The sequence below is a fragment of the Canis lupus genome, chromosome 1, assembly GCF_011100685.1.
Source record: "Canis lupus familiaris isolate Mischka breed German Shepherd chromosome 1, alternate assembly UU_Cfam_GSD_1.0, whole genome shotgun sequence".
Lineage (NCBI taxonomy): Eukaryota > Metazoa > Chordata > Mammalia > Carnivora > Canidae > Canis > Canis lupus.
The window spans coordinates 89,032,775-89,058,788 of record NC_049222.1 but is presented as its reverse complement, the minus strand read 5'-3'; the positions used below and the strand labels follow the sequence as shown (position 1 = coordinate 89,058,788).

General features: G+C 42.3%; 1 protein-coding gene across 6 annotated transcripts in view; it reads left to right on the top strand.

The window, feature by feature from the left end:
- PIP5K1B (phosphatidylinositol-4-phosphate 5-kinase type 1 beta) overlaps positions 1-25,670 on the top strand; it is a 299,484-nt gene extending 273,814 nt beyond the window's left edge. For all 6 annotated transcript variants that reach the window (XM_038527137.1, XM_038527138.1, XM_038527139.1 and 3 more), the window contains 2 exons: positions 3,796-3,913; positions 24,941-25,670. In XM_038527137.1, coding sequence (XP_038383065.1) covers positions 3,796-3,913; positions 24,941-24,943 — 121 coding nt within the window. In that variant the 3' untranslated portion in view covers positions 24,944-25,670. The remainder of the gene's footprint in view (positions 1-3,795; positions 3,914-24,940) is intronic.
- Positions 25,671-26,014: the final 344 nt, after the last annotated feature.

Below are 26,014 nucleotides of genomic sequence, written 5' to 3'. Positions count from 1 at the left end.
TGTGAAGTTAGAGGCATTGGGGTGACAAAAACTGGAGGGGTCAGTCAGAGATGATGTAAACAGAAGAGGCCAGAGAATGCTGGGTGCCCTGGATGGAGCTCCCATTACCTGGGTGCTGCACCACATCAGTTAGTCCTGAAATGTTGTAGAGGGTTCCTCAGGCTTCCACGGACCTGCATGCATGGTCTCTTCACCCCACAGCATGAAATCTCAGAGCCCAGTTCTTTCATGTTGCCAGGTCAACTAGTTTTTTTTTTCCTCTGAGGAAAAAAATGTTTTTGAGTAACTGCCTTATTAATCAGGAATTTACTCAAAACAGCTCTAAAATTGATGTGACCTAAACTATTCCATCAGATTTGATATTTCTAGTACTGTGCAGTGAGCAATCAATTTTAAAATCATGACCCTTAGGTGCCTTGTGAAGCTCTTCACTTTATTAAGACATTTCACTTACTATAAAATTTCTCCATCTAAAGGAACAGTTTTGTGCCTTTAGTATATTCATAAAGTTGTATATTACTAGAAGCTAGTTTTAGAATGTTTTCAATATCCCAGAAATTCCACACCCAATAGCAGTCATTCCCCTATTCCCCCCCTCACCCCACCCTTGGCGACCACTCATCTGCCTCTCTCTAGATTTACCCCTGTTGTTGCACATATCAGTACTTCATTATTTCTTATTGCCAAGTAATATTCCATTGTGGGAATTATTTAATGTTCATCAACTGGTGGGCATTTGGGTTATTGACACTTTGGGACTATTCCAAAGAATGCGACTGGGAGCATTTGTATGCAAGTTTTGGTGTGGGCACCTGTCTTCCTTTTTCTCAAAGCTACATCCAGGAGTAGAATGGCTGGGTTGTGTGGTTTCCCAAAGCCGCTGCAACTTTCTCTACAGTCTCAGCAGCAGCGTGGGATGGCTTCAGTTTCTTTGCATCCTCTCCAGCTCTTGCTGTTGCCTGTCTTTATTATAGCCAGCTCAGTGGGTGTGAAGGGGTAGCTCACATAGTTTTTACTTGCGTTCTCCTCATGATTGATGTTTAGCATCTTTTCATACACTTATTGGCCATTTGTTCTTCTTTGGAGGAATGTCTGTTCAGATCCTTTACTTACTTTTTAACTGGGTGATTTGCCCTTTTATAATTATATGCAGGTTATATAAAGAACACTTATAAATAAGTCCCTATGAGCCTCATTTTCATCCCCCAACTGATGCTCAGATTATGCTAATATTCTATTTAGCTAATATGCTATATATTCTAATATGTGTGAAAACAGTACAAATAAAGTTTGATTTTATCAAATTTAACTAAGACTGAGGAAATCTGGTATTTCTGGTTTTCTGTAATCATAGTATTTTTTAGCTAAAATAATAAATGTACCTATTAAATCCCAAAGAATACCCTAAATTTTTTCTAAACTTTGCTGGCAGCTTACTCATAGTTACCAAAAGTAGAAGATTAATATTAAATTGAAAAATATCAATGGGTTTACTTCTAGGGGAGTGACTCTGGATACAATAGGATGGCAAAAAAAGGAAGATGACTTTAAGCTCTATTTTGCACTATTAAAAAATAAAAATGTATTAAGAAAAATTACTTCCAGGGTGCTGGCTGAGTCGAGCAGTACAGTATGCAACTCTTGATCTTGGGATCATGAATTCAAGCTCCACTTTGGGCAGAGAACTAACTTAAAGAAAAATCACTTCCAGAATATTCTGGGCTATATACCCTTAATCTTAAATATCACACCTGAAAACTCAAAAAGGGAGAAGCTTAGTTTTGAACTTCAAATAAATTCTATGATCGTAAAATAACCCAGAAGCCACTAGTTATTATTTAAAATTATATAAAAATAAAATAGGAACAAAAAAAAACAGGAATAAAAATCAGAGTCATACCACACCTATGTATTTCCTGACCACCTTGTTTCTAGCTCTGATGTTTAAGGAGATAAGTAATTCATCTTTCGTGGGTGACATTGTAGCAGTTGAAAAAGCAAAGGCCAATTAAAGCCCATCACATCATCATTACTTTTGACCCAGAAAAGAACTTGAGCAAGATCATTACCACACGGTGCTTCTCAGAGCAGCTTCCCTTGAAAGCGGATAGTTTACTAAACCAAGGAATCTGTAAAGGTTTACAGTATACATTCAGCAGCTCGACAGAGGCCACGCTCCCCTTGCTCTTTCAAGTCCATCAGAACAGATTGTGTCCCACACTGTGTAACCCTGCTTAGGGTTTTGAAAACTAAGAGGATTTTTTTTTTCTTTTCTGTGTCCAGAATGTAAGAGAAAGCCCATTAAGGCAGACAGAGTACAGGGGCTCTGTACTCAGTACCCCTTCATTTCCATGTTCTCCCATAGACCCAGCCAAGAGGCCCCCAGGAGACTCCTCCCACCCCTTCTTCTTACTTGCCTAGTATTTTTGTAACTTTTTCATTATCTTTTATGATCAGGAAAAATACAAATGAACGTGATTTTTTAAGATTCATTCAATTCTGGTGATACTTTAATATTGAAAAGGTCAGGATTTCTATGTCACAGAGCTTCAACTAATGGGTTCATATGTACGGAAAGAGAGGTTTGTGTAGCCTAGGGAAGGGCAGTGGGTTACAGAGCCCTCACCAGTCTCCTGGGCAGCAACCAAACTCCAACAAGAAGCTCAAAGAATGGCTTCAGACCAGACTCCTCACAAGGGATGAGCTGGGCCCTGCAGGGGTGAGAGAGGGAGCAGTCTTCTACGCTCCTGCTCCCAGCCTTACCAGCTTGGCTCCACCTGGCTGATGGCCAGGACCCCTCTCACAGCTCTTGAGGCACCCATTCTCCCACCACTATTGGCAGATGTCACGTTCCTGCAAAACCTTCCCCTGGAAAATTTCCCAGGTTAAAGATATAACCTTGATTCCATTGGGGGGAAACCTGTGCATCCCTGAGCCCCTAGATGGATTCCCAATCTCAGTACTATCAGAATGGACCAATTACTTCAACAGTCGACACTAGTTCTTGTGACCAGACAAGGTGGTTTCCCCTCTTAAAGACTCTCGGGCACGACTGTCTACCTGCATTCCTTTGGTGGTGCTTGTCCTATTACCAAAATGACACCTAGGCTATCCTCACAAGCCCGTGATACGGTGCTCGGGGTCCACACAATTCCTTGTTACTCAGAGTGTAGGCCTTGATGCTTATTAACAATGAGAACCAACAGGCTCTGTTGCAGATCAACTGCATCACATGTGGGGGTGTAGGGCCTAGGAAAGTGGGTTTTAACCAACCCTCTGAGGGATTCTGATGTGCATTTAGGTTTGAAAATCAAGGTTATAAGTGGACCTTTCATGCCAAAAAGGAAAAGAGAACAGTACAAAGAAAGAAATCAATACTGATCGGGCACAAGGTTATCTTTATAAACCAGCAGAGCCGGAGTACTCTAAGTGGAGAACCTAAGCAGCAGGAACAATCTATTCGAAGTCCAAGCTGGTCGGTGGGGCCTCTAGATTACAGCTGTCCACCCTCATGAGGCCGGGGACCCCACAAATCACTTCTTAGAAATACAAACAAGTGTCCCGTGCAGGGCAGTAAACAGAAAATAAACTGACCAAATTATTTAAACTCAAGGGAGCGTCTCTCCAGGTAGGACCGTATTGCCTTTGAATTCTGAAAATCATTTTTTTTTAAATCATTTTTTTTTTTATCCCAAAAAGCTTTCCCAGACTCCACCTCATTAGCCACAACTTTGGAGGGATCCACGGATTTTGCTCTGGAAGCCACATGCTCATTATCGTTCTTTCTTTTTCCAGTAAAGGGTTACCTTCCAGTTCAACATTTACCTTGGAAGAGGGGACCATCTACTTGACTTCTGAGCCAAACGCTCTGGAAATGCAGGATGATAATGCCTCCGTGCTTGATGTCTATTTAGTAAGTACTTGTAATTTCTTCCCCTTCCCTTCTGGTTTACAGATGGATGCAGGCCACGGCTTACACAAGAACAGGTTCTGTGTAAACCCAGGCGTACTTGGGTTTTAAACAAAACAATGGCACTCCACCCCTTCTACCAACAGTGTGTCTTGTCACAAGCCATGCTTTCATGTAGTTCATATAGAACATTCCATGAGAGAATATGGAGGGTAAGAAGCTCAGTGACCCTATGTGATAAGAGACCAGATCCCCGGATCACAAGGCAAGGTGTGGCTCCTCCATGTTAATGTTTTGACTCCACTACAGTGGATCCCCCTTGTGCGTGAATCTTCTTGAATCCTGCATTACTGCCTCGGTAAATTGGTAGCTGAGAGGTACAGAACAGGGCTGTGGTTTAGAACCTTCAGTCAGCACTAGAGAATCTTGGCCCTTCTCTGTCAGTTGTCACCAGCCAGCTGCATGACCCAGGCAAGAACCTGTGTTTCCTTATTTGCCAAAGGAGGGGAGTCATGCTTACCTCACCAGGCCACTTAGAGGATCAAGTGATCATGTCTGTGAACACCCTTTAGTGCCAACTTGTCAGCAGTGGCTTAAGTGAATTATTTGATGAGGTTTAGAAAAGTATGGTGGACTAAACTATAAAGAGAAGGGGTGATTTCCCTACAAAACACATCCCACACACATTCTCCACATCTCTGTATACCTGCACAAAATCACATAGAAGGGACAACATGTGGATTTCAAGTCTTCCACTCTTTCAAGTTTTGCTGAGCACATGTGTGCAAGCTCCATGTTGGGAAGCGGCTCCACTTGGTATGTGCCTTGAGCCACACACACCCACTCCCTCATTTTACACTTCTCCATATGCCCCAGCCTGGCCCTGTTTCCTCGAGTATACTCTGCAGCACCTCCGTCACCGAAAATGCTACTCATTATCCCAGAGCCCTCCAGTGTCTTCCCACTTCTCCCAGAGTAAGATCCAACGTCCTCAACACCCTGCATGGTCTGATCTATTCCACCTCTCTGTCCTCCTTTCTCTGCCCCTGTCTACCAGTCATACTGGCCTTGGCATTCCTCCCATAACTAAGCATGTCTCTGCCTCAGGACCTTTGCTTTTGCCATTACTGTCCAAATGCACTTTCTTAGCTGTCCCAAGCTTGCTCCCTCATTTCCTTCAGTCTCAGCCCAAACATCTCAGATACACTTTCCATGACCTCTTATATAAAACAAAAGCCCCCTCTCCACAACAACCATTGTGGAAGGACTTTTTTTTTTTTAAATAACCTCTGACTATCCTGGTTGTAGCACTAACAATTTTTTTTCCACTGGGCAACACTCCTCACACTGCCCCCACTTTTTAAAACAAGTCATGGTGTATTTTAAAATCCTTACAGACGAGTGGTTTCCTCTGTATCACCAAGATGATAGGGAAATAAATAGAAAAAAAAAAATACAGTAACTTCCTGGTCCCAGGTGAAGTGTGAGAACCAAGTGAAATCTATTTTCATGAGCTAAGAGTTCATGCTCCTTGTATGTATCTTTAAAAAGCCAGATTTGCACCAACCGGGGGCACGTGTTACTCCCAAGTGGAATAGGAGATCACGAGGTAGTTAAATGGCTCTGCTGAGGCCAGTCCTTTATCTGTTCCCCTTATTCCTTCCCTGGAAAGCTTGTCTCATTAGTCATTTTAATTGCTCCTCCTTGATGTTTTCAATTTCATTTACAAGAAAACTGCTTATGTGCTTTTACTACCGTCTAATTTTATTGTGCTTCTGTGTCTTTCTTGGACAATGAAAAGCAAAACTTTTGAGAAAAAGGTTAATGCTTGCCTCCAGACGCCATAGGGAAAAGCTGCAGTAACTGTTGGTGGTGGAGAGCACTTGAGCACCAGTTAGAAATGAAGGCATCTGGGAGTTTAGAACTCAAGGGAGCAGTAGTGATGGTCACCCCGCTGCTGGCTCATCCCCTTGCCCTCCCAGCACAGGGCTGGTTGTGCTTCAGAAGCCTGGGAGGCCAAGCAGCAGAGATGGTAACAAGGCAGTAGAAATTCTCACCAAGCTTGGAGAAAAGCTGATCTGATCTAATCTTATTTTGTAGCTACTCACGATAAGCTATTTAACATTTTTCAGTGCTTCCTACAAGCCTGGAAATGTCCTAAATACTTTGTCTTAAGCCATTTAATCCCCCACAACCCGCTATGAAGCAGACGGAGCTCCATTTTACAGAAAAGAAATGGAAGCACATGGAGATTATCAACTCGTCCCGAGTTATGCAATGAGTAGCTGATCAGAGCTGGGATTCAGACCAGTGGAGCCTAGCCCCAAGCCCACTCTTAATTACTGAGCTGCACTGCCCTGATGAGGAATTACACTGCCTTTGCAATACAGAAATTAGACTCCGAGAAGTCCAATGAGTGGCCCAAAAATCAGATAAGAGAACATGCAAAGAAAATACAGAGAAAAAAAAAGAAGAAAAAAAAAAATACAGAGAAAAGGATACAGAGACAAATTTGGGTGAATAAACATGAGTTCTTTTCACATTTCAATACGGAATGTGAAAATTCAAGAATGCTGTAAGGGGAACAGTTTGGAGCACAGGATTTTGAACAGTAATAAACGGCCCAACTGAGCACATACCACGTGCCACCAGCCACTGTCCTGGGGCTTTTCTGACACAAGCAGCTTCAGGAAGGTAGGTGTTCTGTTGGTCTCCATTCACACACATAAGGAAACAGAAGCTCCCTTCCAGTTCTCAGAGCTGATAAATGGCAGCTGGAAATTCAAATCCAGCTCCATTGCTCTTCTCCCTAAACCCAACCCATGAAGGAAGCACCCGTCCCCATGGATTTGGCACTGGTTATACATACAGGTCTGCCAACCACGTTGCTGGAATCCTGTTCCTTATGAAGGTGAGAGATAGACCCGACAAGAAAGAGGGAGGACAGTGTTTGTAAGGCTCTAGTTCTTGATATTCTAGTACAACAGTTCTTAAATCTTTTGATGCTGGTACCTCTTCAAAAGTATTGAGGATCCCACAGAGTCTGTGTATGTAGGTTACAGTTATCAATTATTTATTTTAGAAATTAGAAATTTTAATATTTACTCAATTCAATATCATTAATTCATTCAAAATAATTAAAATAAATTTCTATCAAAGTATTTTCCTGACAAAAGGAAATTGAGAAGAGGAGCATTATTTTATATCTTTAAAGTCCCTAGTATCTGGCTTAACAGAAGGCACTTGTTTCCACGTTAGTCTGTTGTGATTTAGTCTGTTGTGATAGGGCACTCCTTGTACTAACACTGTATGCCCAAGAGAGGCCAGGGGAATGAAAAGACATCTTCATCATATCAACGAAGACTTGACAGATCCTCAGAAATGGTCTCCCTTCCACTTGTTCTAGTGCTTTAACTTAGCCCCCTTCTCCTGCTGAACAAAATGGGACATAAGTTAATTACACAGAAATAGGCACAGGGGTTCTGTGGAGATCTCTGCCTCTCATTAACCACTGACCTTAAATTGATCACCCATTCAAGGCCTCTCTTTTCTCATCTGTAAAATAGATCATTAAATCACCTCTAAGACCCCTTCCAGTTCTGGCCTGCTGTGGCTTACTCTAAATTATAAAGACTTACAGTAAGAAAGTTTTACCAGAGTAACTAGAGTTGTTTTCCCAAATTTTGCTGCGTCATCACATCCTCTGTCCTAAACCTTCACGGTATTTAAACTTAAATTTTTTGGCAATACATCTAGAAAGTTCTGCACCATGAATTTGTAATTCCAGGATGTGTTTTCACGCTGGAGATTTTTATTTTGTATGTTGCACACTCCTCCAGTTCTGAAAGGATATGGCTCATTGCCCTTTCTTCACTATTTCCATTTGCCTCTACACTGAAAGACTGAATGGGAAAACCTTGGCTCACCTTCCTCTGGACCTAAATAGAATCTTCTTTAGGGATGCCTGGGTGGCTCAGTTGGTTAAGCATCTGTCTTTGGCTGAGGTCATGATCTCAGGGTCCTGGGATTGAGCCCCATATCGGGCTCCTTGCTCAGTGGGGAGTCTGCTTCTCCCTCTGCCTGTCACCCTTCTTGCGTGCTCTTTCTCACTCTCTAATAAATAAAATATTTAAAAACAACAACAAAATCCTCACATGAAGGGCAATCAGAGGCTTCTGTGGGAACATTATGTTCAGAGTTGTAACCATAGTCTGGTTTCTCTTGTAATGTTTCTTCTCCTTTAAGATACAGTATTTCTCTATCAGTAGATATAAGTCTCATCCCCCAGTGCTGTTATTTGTATACTAACATATAATACTGCCTCTATCCCTTTAAAAATATAGAGGATTTAAACCAAATAATGTATGCACACCAGATAACATCTATTTCGTTTTCAGGATCCACCCACATTATGTGTGTATCAATTAGGCTGGCTGTCCTGCTTTCTGCCATGATTTGACATGAAATCGAAAGCATAGTTTACCTTAAAAGGCAGCTAACTGTTCCATCACCCTGACTAAAGAAAGCACTGGGTTTGGGTTCCGTGTTCCTAGCTATCACCCTGCACTGCTCTGAAAAGGCCATTCACCTTCACTCCGGAGCCTTTCAAGATGATTCATTTGCCCATACTCCATTCGAGGGGCGGTGTTTCTGAAGATTATTTTTATCCAGTGACCAGACATGTGTTTTGAATTTGGAGTTGATGGCACAGATTGGGGTATTTAAAAGAATACAAGAGAGATGAGCAGGCTCTATTGAGCCTTCATAACACAGTCTGCATAATAGAGCTAGATTCCACTTTGTGAACAATCTCAGATAGTCTATGGCACTGAAGCTGTCACTGTCACTACTATCCTACTTGCTAAGGCAGCTCTGCCTGACATAGAATGCAATTTTGTATTAAGGGCAAGAGGAGCCACTACCAAAATGCAGCTGAGAAATGTTATGGGGATGACTAGTTGGGAACAGATGGGTAAGTAGGGGATAATGGGATCGCTTGTCTCATAACACAGAAGTTTGAAAGGTGGCTGCCACCAGCAATGACTTCCTTTTACTCTCAAGTTTATATACTCTCTTCTTTTTTACACTTTCCCTATTAACGCCTCTCACTAATAGGTACTTTTCAGATAGGTGTCTCTGCAAGACAGCTGTTGGAGTACAAAAATAGCTGTGGGCAAAGAAGAAACAGTTAAGCCACTCCTTAAGCCATGCCTGTATTGGAGATTAATGCTTTGATGTGTAGCTGGTGGACCGCTTGATTATTTAATGTGTCTTTAGGGTGGCTAATATTCTTTGATCACAGGACGAAGGGTGGCAGAGAAGTGAAAATGATTGAATTAACAGCTTATCATGGCATTATGTAGGAGAAAAGCCTGAGAAAAAAAGAAGAAAAACACTTTAAATTAGGTCATGGGGGTCTTAGAAAACCCACCGGAACTTTCTGCCAGGAGAAACTGCATTTGTGGATTTGACTCTAGTGGCATAGAGCTTAAAGACTTGTATGAAAAAAAAAAAAAAAAAGACTTGTATGCAGAGTATCCGGGTTCTTTAATCACTCCTATTTGAGCCAGATTGGCTGCTGGTGGGGCTGCTGATTTGAAACAGGGGCAATTCTGTTGCTTCTCAGCAGAGAGCCAAAGAGGCTGCTTGGGTTGTGGTAGATTTTAGTGTGAGCGGAGGAGGAGAAGGAGGAGGAAAAGCAAGCCACTGTCTTTGGCTTGTAAGGCAACCAGAATGTGGTTTCCTTCTGCCACAGGACCACATTGGTAAGAAATGGAGAGATTTCAGCAGAGCAAAATAGGACCCTTTGTTTATCTCCAGAAATGCTTGGCCCTTTTAAGTCACTGACCACTGTCCTAAGACATGTGGATGGGTGGGAAAAATGGATCCCAGCACCTGGACCCACGGCACCAACAAAGGATTCCCATACCACAGGCTTTCAAATTGAGAAGGCAACCCATCTGCGATAGGAGGTCACCCATAGGATTTTTTTTTTTCCAATGGTGTTAAAGTACTGTTTAAGGATTAGCTAAGGGAATTGGAGCTAGGCCTACTGGCCTCTCCATTAAATTAGCACAGAATTAGCAATTGAGTGACAGCAGGACTAGAGTAGCAGATTTTTTTTTTTTTTTTTCTGTTGGGTCCTAGCTTTATAGCAACTCTTGGCCTCACAGTCTTCAAGGTCAGCTCTGCAGGTGAGCTTGCCTGAGGCTCCTACTGCATGATGGGGGGTGGGGATGGCATCCTTTCTCCACCTTTGCCCCCTAGCCCTGGCTTCCCACCACCTCCCTTCTCCCTCCAGAATCTCCCTATCTCTTCTCTCAGCTCTCAGTTTGCATATTCTTTGTCACCGGGAGCCAATATTTACTAGTCTCCTGAGCCTTTCCAACTCTTGGGAAAAGAGCGTCTGAGGAACTACAGTCTCTAAAGACGTGACCTTGGAGGCCACCAGGCACTGAGCCTGCAGGAAACAGATCGTAAATTCAGCATGAGCTGCATTAGGAGCAAATGGGAAGTTTAAAGAAAGCGAGTTTAAATCCTACCCATGGACATTGGTTAACAGGGCTGTCTTCAGCCATACTGTTGCCTCTTGTGGGATCTGAGAAGGAATAGGAAAATATGGTAGGTTGTAAGTACGAGACACTTGATAAAAAAAAATAAAATAACCCCTCCCCCCCCCCGAGTGTGGTGGATGGTATGAGGAGGACACAGGAGTGGAGATCTCAGATGCTTGGCTTCCTTTGCTTTTTCTCTACCTGCCTTGGTGTCCTAGGGCTGCCCTAAAGCCAAGTCCCCGGATCTAGGTGGCTGAAACGGAAATGTATTGTGTCACAGTTGTGGAGGCCAGAAGTCCAGGATTCAGGCGAGGCAGGGCCATGCCCCATCTGAAGGCACTGGGAGGGAATCCTTCCTTTCTGCGTCCAGCTTCTGGTGGCTGTGTGTTCCTTGGCATTCTTTGACTTGCAGCACTGACCTCTGCCTGTGTCTTCACGTGGCCCTCTCCTCTGTGCCTCTGTGTGTCCTCCCTTCTTGTGTGATGGGAAGCAGAGCTAAGGTGAACCCCAGGAGGCTCCTGCTGCAAGCACTTGCATGAACTGGGTTTTTGACGGTGTTCCTGCTTTCAGCGAACGCTACTGCCACCTACTGGCAGAAAGGCACCGCTGCCGACAGGGGAGAAGTCCTTGAACTGAGACCGAGTTAGGAGCGAGTGCCCTTCAGTGGACTGTTTCCACTCCATGGACTGTATCACGCTCTGAATGCTGTGCGTGCACATGCGGCAGGGCCACATCCTTCAGGTGTCAAGGGCAGCTCCCTCGGCCAGGCCCGGCACCTGCCACCTTTCAAGTCGGACCGGAGGCGCTCGTTACAAGCAGGTGCAAAAATGCAGGTGCTTGTCTTTGCCAGGACTCGACCATTCCCTCCTCAACTGTCAAGGCCAATCCTACTTGAGCCTCTTTGAAAGGCCCCTTGGCAGTTTGGGGATTCCACATAGAAAATGCTCTTTTTACTGTTTGAGTGGCAACCTTAAAGTATCAACAACTACGAGGTGGACAAATACTTTTCTTCACTTTGAATCTTTGACAGATCATCCCTTAATGGCCTCTCAACTCCTAGGTGGCTGTACATTGGCAAGTAACCCCCAGTAAGGAATATGATTAAGTATTTTTAAAATTAAATAGAGATTTTTAACTTAAAAAAAAAAAAACCACTTTCTAAATCCCAGTAATGGGTACTATATTAGTTACCTAGGCCGTCACAACAAAGTACCACCAGCTAGGTGGCTTAAACCGTGGAAATGTATTGCCTCACAGTTCTGGAGGCCAGAAGTCAAAGATCAAGGTGTTGGCAGGGTGGGTTCTTTCTGAGGGCCAGGGGGAAGGAGGTGTTCCAGGCCCCTCACCTTGGCTCATAGATGGCTGTCCTCTTCCTGTGTCTTCACATGGGCTTTTCCCCGTGTATGTCCAGATTGCTTTTTTGGCAAAGGCATCAATAATATTGGATCAGGGCTTACTTTAACCTAATTATCTCTGTAAACACCCTACCTCCAAAAGTGTCACATTCTGGGGTCATGGGGATTAGGACTTCAACATAGCAGTTTTGGAGAGATGCAATTCAACCCATAATGCCTTCACTGTCTTTTTTGTAAAGAAAAATGGTACCAAGAGAAGTGCTGAGACAGAAAGTCTCTGGGGGTATAGTTTTTATTTCCTACCCTCAGGAACAAACCAGGGCCTCTAGCCTCTCTGCTTTCCTTCTACCTAGGTAGAAAAGAATCCAGGGGTATCATCCAAAGGCAGTGCTCTTTTTCAAATGGAGATATTATTCCCACCCCCAGCATTTTCCAACTGAGGCATAAGCAGGGGTCAGAGTCGATTTGGGGTTTACAATCAGCAGAAGTCACTCACTGACTGGAAAGTCCACTGTAGAATTGTCAGCCCGTGTACATCATGGATGCCCTCGGGCTTCTCTTGGGCTTTTGGAAAACAAATTAAGACAGCAGGGAACTGTGTTAAAACATCACTGCTGCACTAATAGTTTAAAAAAATGAGAGGCCGTAATCTTTAATTCATTCCCATGAGACACCCACAGTGCCAGCTTTGTTCATGAGTCTCTTCTCACCAGGATTGGCATATCTCTTTTCATTGTATAGTTTACAAATTCAAGGTTGGTGGCAACTCTGCATTGATCTGGTCCTTTGGCACCATTTTTCCAACAGCATTTGCTCACTCTGTGTCTGTGTGTCACTTTCTGGTTAATTTTTACAACATTTCAGACTTCATTTTGTTTTAGTGATCTCTGGTAGTTTGGGGAGCTACAAGCCACACACGTAAGACAGCCAACTCACCAAACCTGTGTTCTGATTGCCCCACTGTGCAGCTGTTTCCCCATCTCTCTCCTCAGGCCTCCCTATTCCCTGGCACACAACACTATTGAAATTAGGCCGATCAGTAACCCTAGAGTGGCCTCTAAGTGTTCAAGAGAAAGGAAGAGTCCTGTGTCTCTCACTTTAAATCAAAAGCTAGAAAGGATTAAGCTTAATGATGAAGTGTTTTGGAAATAGAGATGGACCAAAAGCTAGAACTCTGCACCCAACAGTTAACCAAGTTGTGAATGCAGAGGAAAAGCTCTTGAAGAAAGATGAAAGTCTTTCTCCAGTGAATACATAAATGATAAAATGAAACAGCCTTATTGCTGCTCATAGGAAGAACGTTCTAGTGGTCTGGATAGAAGACCAAGCCAGCCATAACAGTCCTTTAAGCCAAACCTAATCCAAAGCAAGGCCTTAACTCTCCTCAAATCGGTGAAGTCTGAGAGGTAAGGAAGCTGCCAAAGAAAAGTCTGAAGCTGGGACACCTGGGTGGCTCAGCAGTTAAACACCTGCCTTCAGCCCAGGGCATGATCCTGGAGACCTGGGATCGAGGCCCACATCAGGCTCCCTGCATGGAGCCTGCTTCTCTCTGTGTGTCTCTGCCTCTCTCTGTCTCTCATGAATAAATGAATAAAATTAAAAAAAAAAAAAAAAGTCTGAAGCTAGCAGGGGTTGGTTAGTGAGGTTTACTGTCTCTGTGACATTAAAGTGCAAGGTGAAACAGCAAGTGCTAATGGAGGAGCTGCAACAAGTTATCCAGAAGATCTAGTTGAGGTTAATGAAGGCGGCTACACAAAACAACAGATTATCACTGTAGACAAAACAGTCTTATATCCGAAGAAGATACCATCTAGGACTTACCTAGCTGAAGAAGTCAGTCTTGCCTTGAAAGCTTCAAAGGACAGGCTGATCCTCTTATTAGGGGCTAATGTGACTTAAATTGAAGCTGGTGCTCTAAAAATCCTAGAGCCCCTAAGAATTAGCCAGTCCTTCCTCCTCCTGTGCTCTACAGATGGAACAAAACCTAGATGACAGCACATCTGCTTCCAGTGTGGTTTACTGAGTATGTCAAGCCCACTGTTGAGACCTACTGCTCAGAAAACAATATTCCTTTCAAAATAGTAATGCTCACTGACAATGCACCCAGTCACCCAACGGCTCTGATGGAGATATACAAGGACATTAATGTTTTCATGCCTGCTAACAAAATATCCATTCTGGATCCCATGGATCAAGGAGTCATGTTGACTTTCAAGTCTTAAGAAATACATTTCTTAAGGCTATAGCTGCCATACATAGTGATTCCTCTGATGGATCCGGGCAGAGTAAGTTGAAAATGTTCTAGAAACAATTTACTCTCCTAAATGCCATAAAGAACATTCATGATTCATGGAAAGAGGTCAAAATATCAACATGAATAGGCATTTGGAAGAAATGGATTCCAATCCTTATGGATGACTTTGAGAGATTCAAGACTTCAGTGGAGGATGTAATTGCAGATGTGGTGGGAAGAGCAAGAAATCTAGAAGTAGAGCCTGAAGATGGGACCAAATTGCTGCAATCTCATAACCTGAGCAGATGAAGCGTTGTTTCTTGTAGATAAAAAAAGAAAATGACTTCTTGAGATGGACTCTATTCCTGGCAAAGATACTGTGAAGATTGTTGAGATGACAGCAAAGAATTTAAACTATTACACAAACTTAGTTGACAGAGCAGCAGCAGGGTTTTGGAGGATTGACTACAATTTTGAAAGTTCTACTGTGGTTAAAATGCTCTCCAGCAGCACCACATCCTACAGAGAAATGATTCGTGAAAGGAAGAGCCTATCAGTGCAACAAACTTTATTGTTGTCCTGTTTTAAGAAATTGCCACAGCCAGCCTGATCAGTCAGCAGCCATCAACATCAAGGCAAGACCCTCCACCAGCAAAGAGATTACAATTCGCTGAAAGTTAAGATGATGGGGATCCCTGAGTGGCGCAGCGGTTTGGCGCCTGCCTTTGGCCCAGGGCGCGATCCTGGAGACCCAGGATCGAATCCCACGTCGGGCTCCCGGTGCATGGAGCCTGCTTCTCCCTCTGCCTGTGTCTCTGCCTCTCTCTCTCTCTCTCTCTCTCTCTGAGTGACTATCATAAATAAATAAATAAATAAAAAGTTAAGATGATGGATGGTTGGCATTTTCTTAGCAATCATGTATTTTTTTAATATATTTTAAGATGCTATTTATTTATTCATGAGAGAGACACAGAGAGAGAGGCAGAGACACAGGCAGAGGGAGAAACAGGCTCCATGCAGGGAGCCCGATGTGGGACTCAATCCGGGGACTCCAGGATCATACCCTGGGCTAAAGACAGGCACTAAACCACTGAGCCACCCAGGCATCCCATCAATTGCATATTTTTTAGTTAAGGTATGTTCATTGTTCTTTAGACATAGTCCTGTTGCACACTTAACAGACTAAGTGTAGTGTAAACATAACTTTTATAGGCATGCAAAACCAGAACATTCATCTGACTGTTTCAATATTCACCTCATTGTGGTAATCTGGAACCAACCCACAACATCTCCAAAGTATGCCTGTCATCTATCTGCTGGTTGGTATGGGACTCTTTGATAGGGCATTTAATGGTTGGCAGGAGGCCTGGCACTCCCTGGGCTTCCAACACCTCAGATTTCAACAGACATCCTGCCAGATTGGGCACAACATGGTAGTTCTCATCCAAACTCGATATACACTTCAAGAACATTCCAGATTTCACACACTGCCTCACAGGTTCTTGGTTAAACACCTACAGTCCTGGTTTTTCACCTCTATTTTTTTTTTCCCTAAGTGTCAAGGTAGGCAGTTTGGATCCTAGCTTCTCTAAGGTTCCTTCTATCTATGAAATGCCATAGCAGTGTGTGATTTGACCTATTCATGTGCTGTGTCCTCATTTCTGTAGCAGTAGCCCAAACATTCATTTCACTTCCAAGAAAATGGTGAGCTTTTGTATTCCTGCAGCTACTAGTCTAAGAAAAATCCCCCCTCCAATCGATCTTCAAGTGATTGTGCCTTGTGATGTAACTCCCAGCATGAGGTAGATAGGAATACAGTAAAATGTAAATATAGAGCGTTAGCTAAAAAAGAAAAAAGACTCAAACCTCCCCCAGAGTCCTACTGTGGCTGTTTTGTGTTTGAAATTCAGAGTTCTGAGAAATCAATCTGGTGAACCCAGATTGAGAGATGGAGAAATGGAGAGGACTCCAGAGTCAAGGAGATGAGGTTAGGATGAGGCATGGTGAAACCTTTATGGTATGTATGTAGTGATGCTGTGTGTTTGGGCTACAATGAGTACAATGAGGCAGGACTAGTTGCTGTCCTCTCATGGCTACAGAAGGACCATCAGCCAGAAGGAGGAGAATAAGTAATAAAAAGGAGGGGATCCCTGGGTGGCTCAGTGGTTTAGTGCCTGCCTTTAGCCCAGGGCATAATCCTGGAGTCCCGGGATTGAGTTCTGCATCAGGCTCCCTGCTTTGAGCCTGCTTCTCCCTCTGTGTCTCTGCCTCTGTGTGTGTGTGTGTGTGTGTGTGTGTGTGTGTGTGTGTGTGTGTGTGTGTGTCTCATGAATGAATGAATGAAATAAAAGGAAACAGAGCAGGGCTGAGGTAAACAGAATTCAGAAATTGCTGATAGAAATGGGGGCTTAGTGTAGAAAAAGGGAATAGGGAAAGATTGTTATCTATGTTAACCTGGAAAGAAAAGAAAAATCAATGCCTTCCTCTCATGAATAGTAGATGAGAATTTCAATCTGAAACCAAAATGAAGATGCATTTGAATACCATGCAGGGAAAGATCCTACTTCCATGGGGCCCCTGGCCTATACCTAAGGTAGATGTAGTTAAAAAAGCACATCACCCCAAGGGCTCACAGAACTTGGGGACTTCATGGACCACTTATTGAGTAATGTTCATATTGACCAACCTGACAGTTATGAAGCTCTGCCTAGAATGGGGCCACCACATTCCAACTCTTACAAAATTTTATTGACTAAATACGTTTTTAAAATATAAGTTAAGGGATCCCTGGGTGGCGCAGCAGTTTGGCGCCTGCCTTTGGCCCAGGGCGCGATCCTGGAGACCCGGGATCGAATCCCACGTCGGGCTCCCGGTGCATGGAGCCTGCTTCTCCCTCTGCCTGTGTCTCTGCCTCTCTCTCTCTCTCTCTCTCTCTCTCTCTCTCTCTCTCTGTGTGACTATCATAAATAAATAAAAAATTAAAAAAATAAAATGTAAGTTAAGACACTTAAAATAACAGTAAGTACATACCTATCAATAATTACTCTGGAGCATTTAGATGATTTAATCAAAAAACATGATCTAGCAGAATGCATGAAGAATCAAGACCCATCTAGATGCTGCCCACAAAACACTCACTTCAGACCTAAAGATACATGTAGACTGAAAGCAAAGGGATGGGAAAATTATGTTCCATGCAGATGCAAGTGGGGGGTGGGGGAGAGCCAAGATAGCAATACTTAAAGAAAATAGACTTTAAAAAGAAAGACTGTAGGGACACCTGGGTGGCTCAGTCAGTTGAGCATTGGACTCTTGATTTCAGCTTAGGTCATGATCTCAGGGTGGTGAAATCGAGTCCCATATTGGGCTCTGCACTCAGTGGGGAGTCTGCTTGGATTCCTTCTCTCCTTCTGCCCCTCCCCGTGCTCACACATGCTCTCTCAAAAAAAAAAAATTTAGGGGATCCCTGGGTGGCTCAGCGGTTTAGCACCTGCCTTTGGCCCAGAGTGCAATCCTGGAGACCCAGGATCGAGTCCCACATTGGGCTCCTGGTGCATGAAGCCTGTTTCTCCCTCTGCCTATGTCTTTGCCTCTTTCTCTGTGACTATCATAAAAAAAAAAAAATTATATATATATATGGATTAATCTGACAAAATAATGTAACAATTGTAAGTATCTATGCACCCAACATTGGAATACCTAGGTATATAAAGCAAATATTAACATATAGGAGAAATTACAGTAATACATTAATAGTAGGGGACTTTAACACCCCCCACACACACACTTATATCAATGGATAGATTACCCAAGCAGAAAATCAGTGTGAAAACAGTGTCTTTAAACAACACATTAGACTTTGGGGCTTCTGGATAGCTCAGTCCATTAAGTATCTGCCTTTAGCTCAGGTCATGATCTCAGTGTCCTGAGATCGAGCTGCATGTTGAGCCTGCATTAAGCTCCCTGCTCAGCAAGGAATTTGCTTTTCCCTCGCCTGGTTCATGCTTGCTTGTGCACACGCTTGCTTGCTCTCTCTCTCGCTCTCTCTCTCAAATAAATAAAATCTTTTTTAAAAACCACACATACTAGACCAGATGGACCTAATATATATATGGAACTTTCCACATAAAACCAACTGAATACACATTCTTTTCAAATGCACATGGAACATTCTCCAGGACATATCACATGGTAGGCCACAAAATCAGTCTCAATAAATTTAAAAAGACTGAAATCGGGCAGCCGGGGTGGCTCAGCACCACCTTCAGCCCAGGGCCTGATCCTGGAGACCTGGGATTGAGTCCCACATCAGGCTCCCTGCATGGAGCCTGCTTCTCCCTCTGCCTGTGCCTCTGCCTCTTTCGAATAAATAAGTAAAATCTTAAAAAAATAAAAATAAAAAATAAAATAAATAAAAAGACTGAAATCCTATCATGCATCTTTTCCAATAAGATGAAAGTAGTTAAAAAAAAAAGATGAAAGTAGTTATGAATCAAAAGGGGAAGAAATGGGGAAAAAACAAACATGGAGGCTAAACACCATGCTACTAAATAACCAATGGGTCAACAAAGAAATCAGAAAAATACATGGAAACAAAAGAAACTAAACAACAGTCCAAAATCTTTGGGACACAGCTAAAGCATTTTTAAGAGGAAAATTTATACTGATACAAACCTTTCTTAAGAAAAAAATTAAAATGTTTTAAAAAACTAATCTAACCTTATACCTAAAGGAACTAGAAAAAAGAACAAACCAAGCCCAAGGTTAGAAGGAAGAAAAAAATGAACAAAGCAGAAATAAATGAGAGACTAAAAACACAAAAGAAAAGATGAATCCAAGAGCTGGTTCTTTGAGAAGATAAAACTGATGAAAAATTATATGCCAACAAATTGGATAACCTGGAAGAAACAAACAGATTTTTAGAAACAATCTTGCAAAACTGAATCAGGAAAGTAGTAGAAAATCTGAACAGACTGATTACCAGCAATGAAACCAAATTAAAAAAATAAAATAAAATAAACAAAAATGCAGGATCAGATGGCTTCATAGGCAAATTTACCAAACATTTTAAGAAAAGGTAATACTTACTCTCCTCAAACTATTCAAAAAAAAAAAAAAAAAGACAAGGAAGGAAAGCTTTTAAATACATTCTGCATGGCCAGCATTACCCTGATAACAAAACGAGAAAGATACTACAAAAAAAGAAAACTATAGGCCATTATTTGTGATTAACATACATGTAAATATCTTCAACAAAATATTAACAAACCACATCCAAGGATCATTAAAGGATCATTCACCATGATCAGGTGGGATTTATTCCTGGAATACAGGGATGGTTTGATTTATAAAATCAACATGATCCACGACATTAACAAAGGATAAAAATCATATCTCAGTAGATGCAGAAAAAAAAGCATTTCACAAAATTCAACATTATTCTTAATTAAAAATTCATTTTAGAGAGAACATACCTCAACAGAATAAAAGCCATATAGGAGAAACCCACAGCCAGCATCCTACTCGACAGTGAAAAACCAAGAGCTTTTCCTCTAACATTAGCAAAGGACAAGGAAGTCCACTCTGGCCAGTTTTATTCAGCATGGTACTGGAGATTGTAGCCACAGTAATCAGACAAGAAATTAAAGGCATCCAAATTGTTAAGAAATAAATAAAACTGTCACTATTTGCAGATGATACTATACACAGAAAACACTAAAGACTCCACCAAAAGAACTATGAGAACTAATAAGTGATGTCAGTGAAGTTGCAGGACACAAAATTAACACATAGAAATCAGTTGAGTTTCTAGACACTAATAACAAAGCACAAAGAGAAATTAATAACTATTTATAATTGCACAATTAATAAAATACCTAGGAATAAATTTAAGGAGTAAAAGATCTGTACTCTGCAAACTATATAACACTGATAAGAGAAATTGAAGATGACACAAATGGAAGTACAGTCCATGCTCATGGATTGGAAAAATATTGCTAAAATGTTCATACTACCCAAAGCAATCTACAAGTTCAGTGCAATCCCTATAAAAACACCAACAGCATTTTTCACAGAAGTAGGACAAATACTATTAAAATTTGTACTAAAAGTGAAAAGCAGAACAGCTGTAGGTTTTACATGTACCGTGATCACGAGGCTAACCGGAAGGTGGCTTCCTGCCACTGCCCAGCATCCTAAGAGAGGATCAGACCACATAGTGCTGACCCAAGGAAAAATCAAAATTTGAAGTAGAGCTTCTATGGAACGCTTACCACTTTCACACCATCAAAGTCGAAAAATCCTAAGTGAAACTATCCTAAGTTGGGGGCTGTCTGTACCTAAATAGTCTTTTACTTTTCATACCAGCTACTATCACACCTGTACCTTCAGGTCTCAGAATTTAAAGTATCATTTATTGGGGCACCTGGGTGGCTCAGCGGTTGAGCACCTGCCTTCGGCCCAGGGTGTGATCCCAGGGTCCTGGGATCGAGTCCTGCATTGGGCTCCCTGCAGGGGGTCTGCTTCTCCCTCTGCCTGTGTGTCTGCCCCTCTGTGTGTCTCTCATGAATAAAATTTTAAAAATAAAATATCGTGTATTTTCAAAGCACCACATGCCCAGGCAGACACCCTGGCATTGGCGTGACAGATGACCGTGTGCATGCCTACACACAGCACTTCGGATGGCGACAGCTCAAACGACCCTCCGGCATCCCTTCTCTGAGATCTGGCTGAGTTCTCTTGCCAAAGCACCAGTTCCCATTTCTGCTTCTAAAGCCACAAGGCCGGGGTGATTGAATCCCAGGTCACCTCAGAAGTTGCTACTCTTTGGGGCAGTAATACCGTGAAGTCCATCTTGGTGTTGGGAGTTGGAGGGACTTGCATGCGTGCCACATTGTGAAGAATCGGGTCAAGGGCTTATCAGTTTCCTGAAGGAGAGTCGGCTGGTGCTTTGGTCTCTCAGGTGGTGGGTGATACAGTACTTGAGGGTTATAATTTGAAGGAAAATTATAGCAAGCCTTCTACTAAATAAGGGGATAATAAAATTGCTTTCTGCAGACTTCTCAGTGCGGCCAGGCAGGGAGACACTGTGCTTTCAGATTCCACACAGACTTAAAGACCTGTCAGGCCACCTCATTTTATCATAGTTATAAATTAGCACAAAACAGACACTTTCATGTAACCAGTCATGTCATCCCAGGATTACATTATAACATGGATAGAGTGTTGGCAGTTCTTACCCTACTTAGACATTCCTGTACCCTGGAGGTGAGAGTGGATGTTAATATAAGTTTATAGAAACTTCTACAACATCCTCAGTTAAAAAAAAAAAAAAGTTACAAAGTGTGAATATAAAAGATTTTTTATGACCAGATATTGAAATGATTCATTATTTTTAATACTAAGGAGGGTATGTTTTATTATGTAAAGCCTCCTTTGGTTTTTTTACCAAATTATAAATTTAACCAATCTTGAGAAACACCCAAATGTTACTTTTTTTGTAATAATTTATATAGAGAGTATTTACAATATTCTGAGTTATTTGGGGATATAAATTTTTCAACGGTATTTAATAAAGTCCTGTGGTTGAAGTAGACACTGACACAGCCCACCATGACTGCCCAAGTCCCCTCAACTGGCCACCATATATGGTACATGTTCTGGATGCTGGGTCTCCTGCCTCAGCTCCATCCAGAAGCTGGTCAGCATCAGCCCTCAGTGACAGCAACCACCCCTCCTTCACTGACTACTTTCTTTACTCTGGTTGGGAAACACTTCCACGGGGTGCCTGGGTGGCTCAGGGTGTGATCCCGGGGTCCTGGGATCAAGTCCCACATCAGGCTCTCTGCGGGGAGCCTGCTTCTCCCTCTGCCTATGTCTCTGCCTCTCTGTCTCTAATAAATAAATAAAATCAAAGAAAGGGGTGGGGGAGAAGGAGGAAGGAGGCAAGCAAGCAAAAACTTTCAGGTTGCAGCTGAACTTTCATGTATATGTTCCAGTTCTTGTCTTAGAGCCATTTAATGTTACCCATTGGTCTCAGCAGATAAGAAACTGGACTCATGTGCCTGGAGTAGGACATGTGGCTCAGGGTGCCTGATGGAAAAAGACTAGGAGGGGTGAAGCTTTTGCTGCTCTTCTGACTTCACACATTCTGATACTCTAATCCCACCCCCAGAATCATGGCCATCTGTGCCATAATTGTTGAGGACACGTGTCCTAGGACTAAACCCAACTCTTCCTTCCCCATAGCCAGCCTTCAGATATTGGAAGACAACTTTTATGCCCCATCTCTAGACCAAAACACCCAGGTTTCCAACCATTTTCATGGGGTCTTGGGTTTGGAGCCCAAAGCTGGTGGGTCACCTCAGGCATGGATCTACTTGGGTCATGGTCTTGTCCAAGTTTAGCATTCGAACCCAGACACAGACCTCCACCTGTGATCTAGACAACAGAACAGAACTATCACCTTTCAGTTTTGGTTTTTAAGAAAGCAGGATTCAGGCCGCCTGGGTGGTACAGTCGGTTGAGTATCTGACTCTTGGTTTCAGCTCAAGTTGTGATCTCATGGTTATGAGATTGAACCGCACATGGGGCTCTGCACTTGGCACAGCCTAAGTCTCTCTTCTCCCCCTCCCCTCGGCACCCCCACCCCATGCTCACACTTTCTCTCTAAAATATTTTTTAAATATTTTATTTATTTATTTATGAGTGACACAGAGAGGCAGAGACACAGGCAGAGGGGAGAAGCAGGCTCCCTGCAGGGAGCCCAATGTGGGACTCGATCCCAGGACCCTGGGATCACGCCCTGAGCCGAAGGCAGATGCTCAACCACTGAGACACCCAGGTGTCCCTAAAATAAAATTTTTAAAAAACAAAAAAGCAAGGAGGATTCATAAAGCTGATTGGTAGAACCATATCACTTTATGTGGATTTTAGGTCTCTGATTGATATGCACCACACAGAGTTATCAGACTGAGCCTGAATCAAGTCCACTTTGCAGACATCCGTCCTGAGAACGTGAGCAGCTTCTGCTTTGCTGCTACAGCTCAGGACACTGAACACTTGAGCTATTTCTGAAAGGTGATTTGAGTGGCAGTTTGAGAAATTGTACATTTAAGCAGGTAAAGCTTCCTGACTTAGATTAATAAGAAACAAAGTGGAAACTAATAAAAATTACAACTTTCATTAAGCTTAAATTACATGATAAAATACTCATTTTTATTTTTAAGATTTTATTTATTTATTCATGAGAGACACACAGAGGGAGAGGCAGAGACACAGGCAGAGGGAGAAGCAGGCTCCCTGCAGGGAGCCCGACGTGGGACTCAATCCCAGGTCTCCAGGATCAGGCCCTGGGCTGAAGGCGGCACTAAACTGCTGAGCCACCCGGGCTGCCCAAATACTCATGTTTAAATAGAATCTTTGACATAGTCTCTTAATAATTTTCAATCATCTCAAACTTTTTAATTCACTTTTTCAGCCTCCAAATGAATGTGTTGGGCCACACAATCTCTATGATTCCAGCTCCAACCTTCCCAACTATTATTATAAGGACACTTTCACCTGCCTGGCACAAAATGATACATATATAGTTTGTGTATACAGTGTATGTGTGTATACCCACACTCACATATATACACACACAGTGTATTTCCCCAAAGTTTATCTCTTAAAACTGCCCTATAAAGTAGCATTCATCACTCCCATTTTACAGATAAAACAAGGTATAAAGAAAGTTAAGTAATTTGCCTAGCATCCTCTAGCTGGAATAATTAGGAAATAAATATTTAGTCCATCGTGTCTGCCTCTAAAACTGAACACCGTACTGCCTTCCCCATATGTAGTTCGGTCACAAATTGAATTAGCGGTCTCTAACCTTAAATGGTTACCATTTTAGGTTAAATATTTGCTGGACAGGGGCACCTGGCTGGCTCAGTCAGAAAAGCAGGTGACTCTTGATCTCGGGGTCATAAGTTCAAGCCCCACATTAAGTGTAGAGATTATAAGTAAATAAACTTAAAATATATATATATATATTTGCAGTGGCAGCCTGGGTGGCTCAGTCGATTGAGCATCCAACTCTTGGTTTCAGCTTAGGTAGTCATCTCAGGGTCCTGGGATCGAGCCCCACATCTGGCTCCGAACTCAGCGTGGAGTCTAATTGGAATTCTCTCTCCTTCTCCCTCTCATGCTCTTGTGATCTCTCTAAAATAAATCTTTAAAAAATGTATATTGGCTGGATATATTTTTTACTCCCCTGTCACAAGGACAGTGTTTGAAAATGAACACAACATTCATAAGTTCAAGGTGATGTTCAGGTGGTTCTGATTGACTTCAGGCCTGCTACGCCACAGCACATGCCCAAAGCCCTGTGCCCTTGAGGTCAGGAGTGTGCCTCAGCCAGCACTGCTTCCTTCTTTTTTTTTTTTTTTTTTTAATTTTTATTTACTTATGATAGTCACGGAGAGAGAGAGAGAGGCAGAGACACAGGCAGAGGGAGAAGCAGGCTCCATGCACCGGGAGCTGGACGTGGGACTCGATCCCGGGTCTCCAGGATCGCGCCCTGGGCCAAAGGCAGGCGCCAAACCGCTGCGCCACCCAGGGATCCCTTCCTTCTGAGCCCTAGTGCAGCACTGTGATGGTGGAGGAACTCGATACACCTTGATGTAATTACGGGCTGTAGGTCCACTAGAGAAGCCAGTGCTATGCTAATCATGGCAGAGGAACCCCAAGCCCGATGCACCACCCACTTCTATGTGCACATTTCCCAGGTACAAGGCATCAGGAGAAGTAATGAATCTGTGTTCCCATTCGTGAGGAGCAGTTATAAATCAATGCCAAAACTTAGTCTTACGGCTGCTTTCTTTCTTTTTTTCCCCTCTCTCCCCAGTGAGTGAAAATGGTGACCATGAAACATGAATACAGTTGTGGATAAGAAGTTTCTCCACTTCAGAATTACCCAGAGGAACTTGGCTGACCCCCACTGCACACAGAGTAATAATCAACTGGACTTAGGAGTTTGCAAGGTGTCAGGGGAGCCGTGGCCCATAGGCTGATCAGCAGACGTGATGGGAAAAATACCACACTATTCTATCATTTGCTGTTGCTTGCTCAACTGTGAAGAACTGCATGAGCTATATTTAAGCTGCTTTCTATACCATTGCCAATCACCATTTTGGACTTGGAAATGCTATTTTCCTATTGACATTTGCATTATTTCGTTTTGCATGCATCCAATGATTATACATAAGCAACATATGTAATCTGCTTATTTTTTAAAAATTCATCCATTAAAAATGGTAAAGTATAAATTCTGCTCTTTTTTTGCAAAATTATAATCATAGCCCATGTCTTTAAAAGTTTAAATTGGTTTCATATAAAGATCAGTGTAATAGGTCTGCATATACTTTATAGAAAACTAGCTTCTATAAAGATTTTTTCACTGTTTACTAGTGAATTGAGAAAAGCAAAGCTATTTATAAAAGGCCTTATGTCGTGTACATACATTGTCTTTGAAATATTTGTGATTTAGTTTATTGCTTGTAAAAGAGAAATTATATAATTTATTTAGTAAATACTATTGTAAACTATAGTTTTATTGAGAGAAATAAAATATTTTGTTCTCAATTGTGATAGTACATTAATTCCACAATTAATGGTCTTTACGTTTCTTTGATTAATTAAAGAGAACCTTGATACTTCTCCATTTTTAGATATTCAGGGATCCTAAATAAACTGACTCTCATGAGAGATGGAGAGAAAATTCTCTGTACCCTAAGAAGATGCAGTAGCAGATTCTACTCAACTTGAGAGACTTTCCTAAATATCCTGGTGTATTAGTCAGCTTTCGCTATGTTATGCTGTGGTAACAAACAATCCCCAAATCTCTTCATAGGGAATCCAGAGCAGCCCTTGTCTAGGACATGCCCTTTGTATAGCAGGAAAAAAAAAAAAATGATAGTGG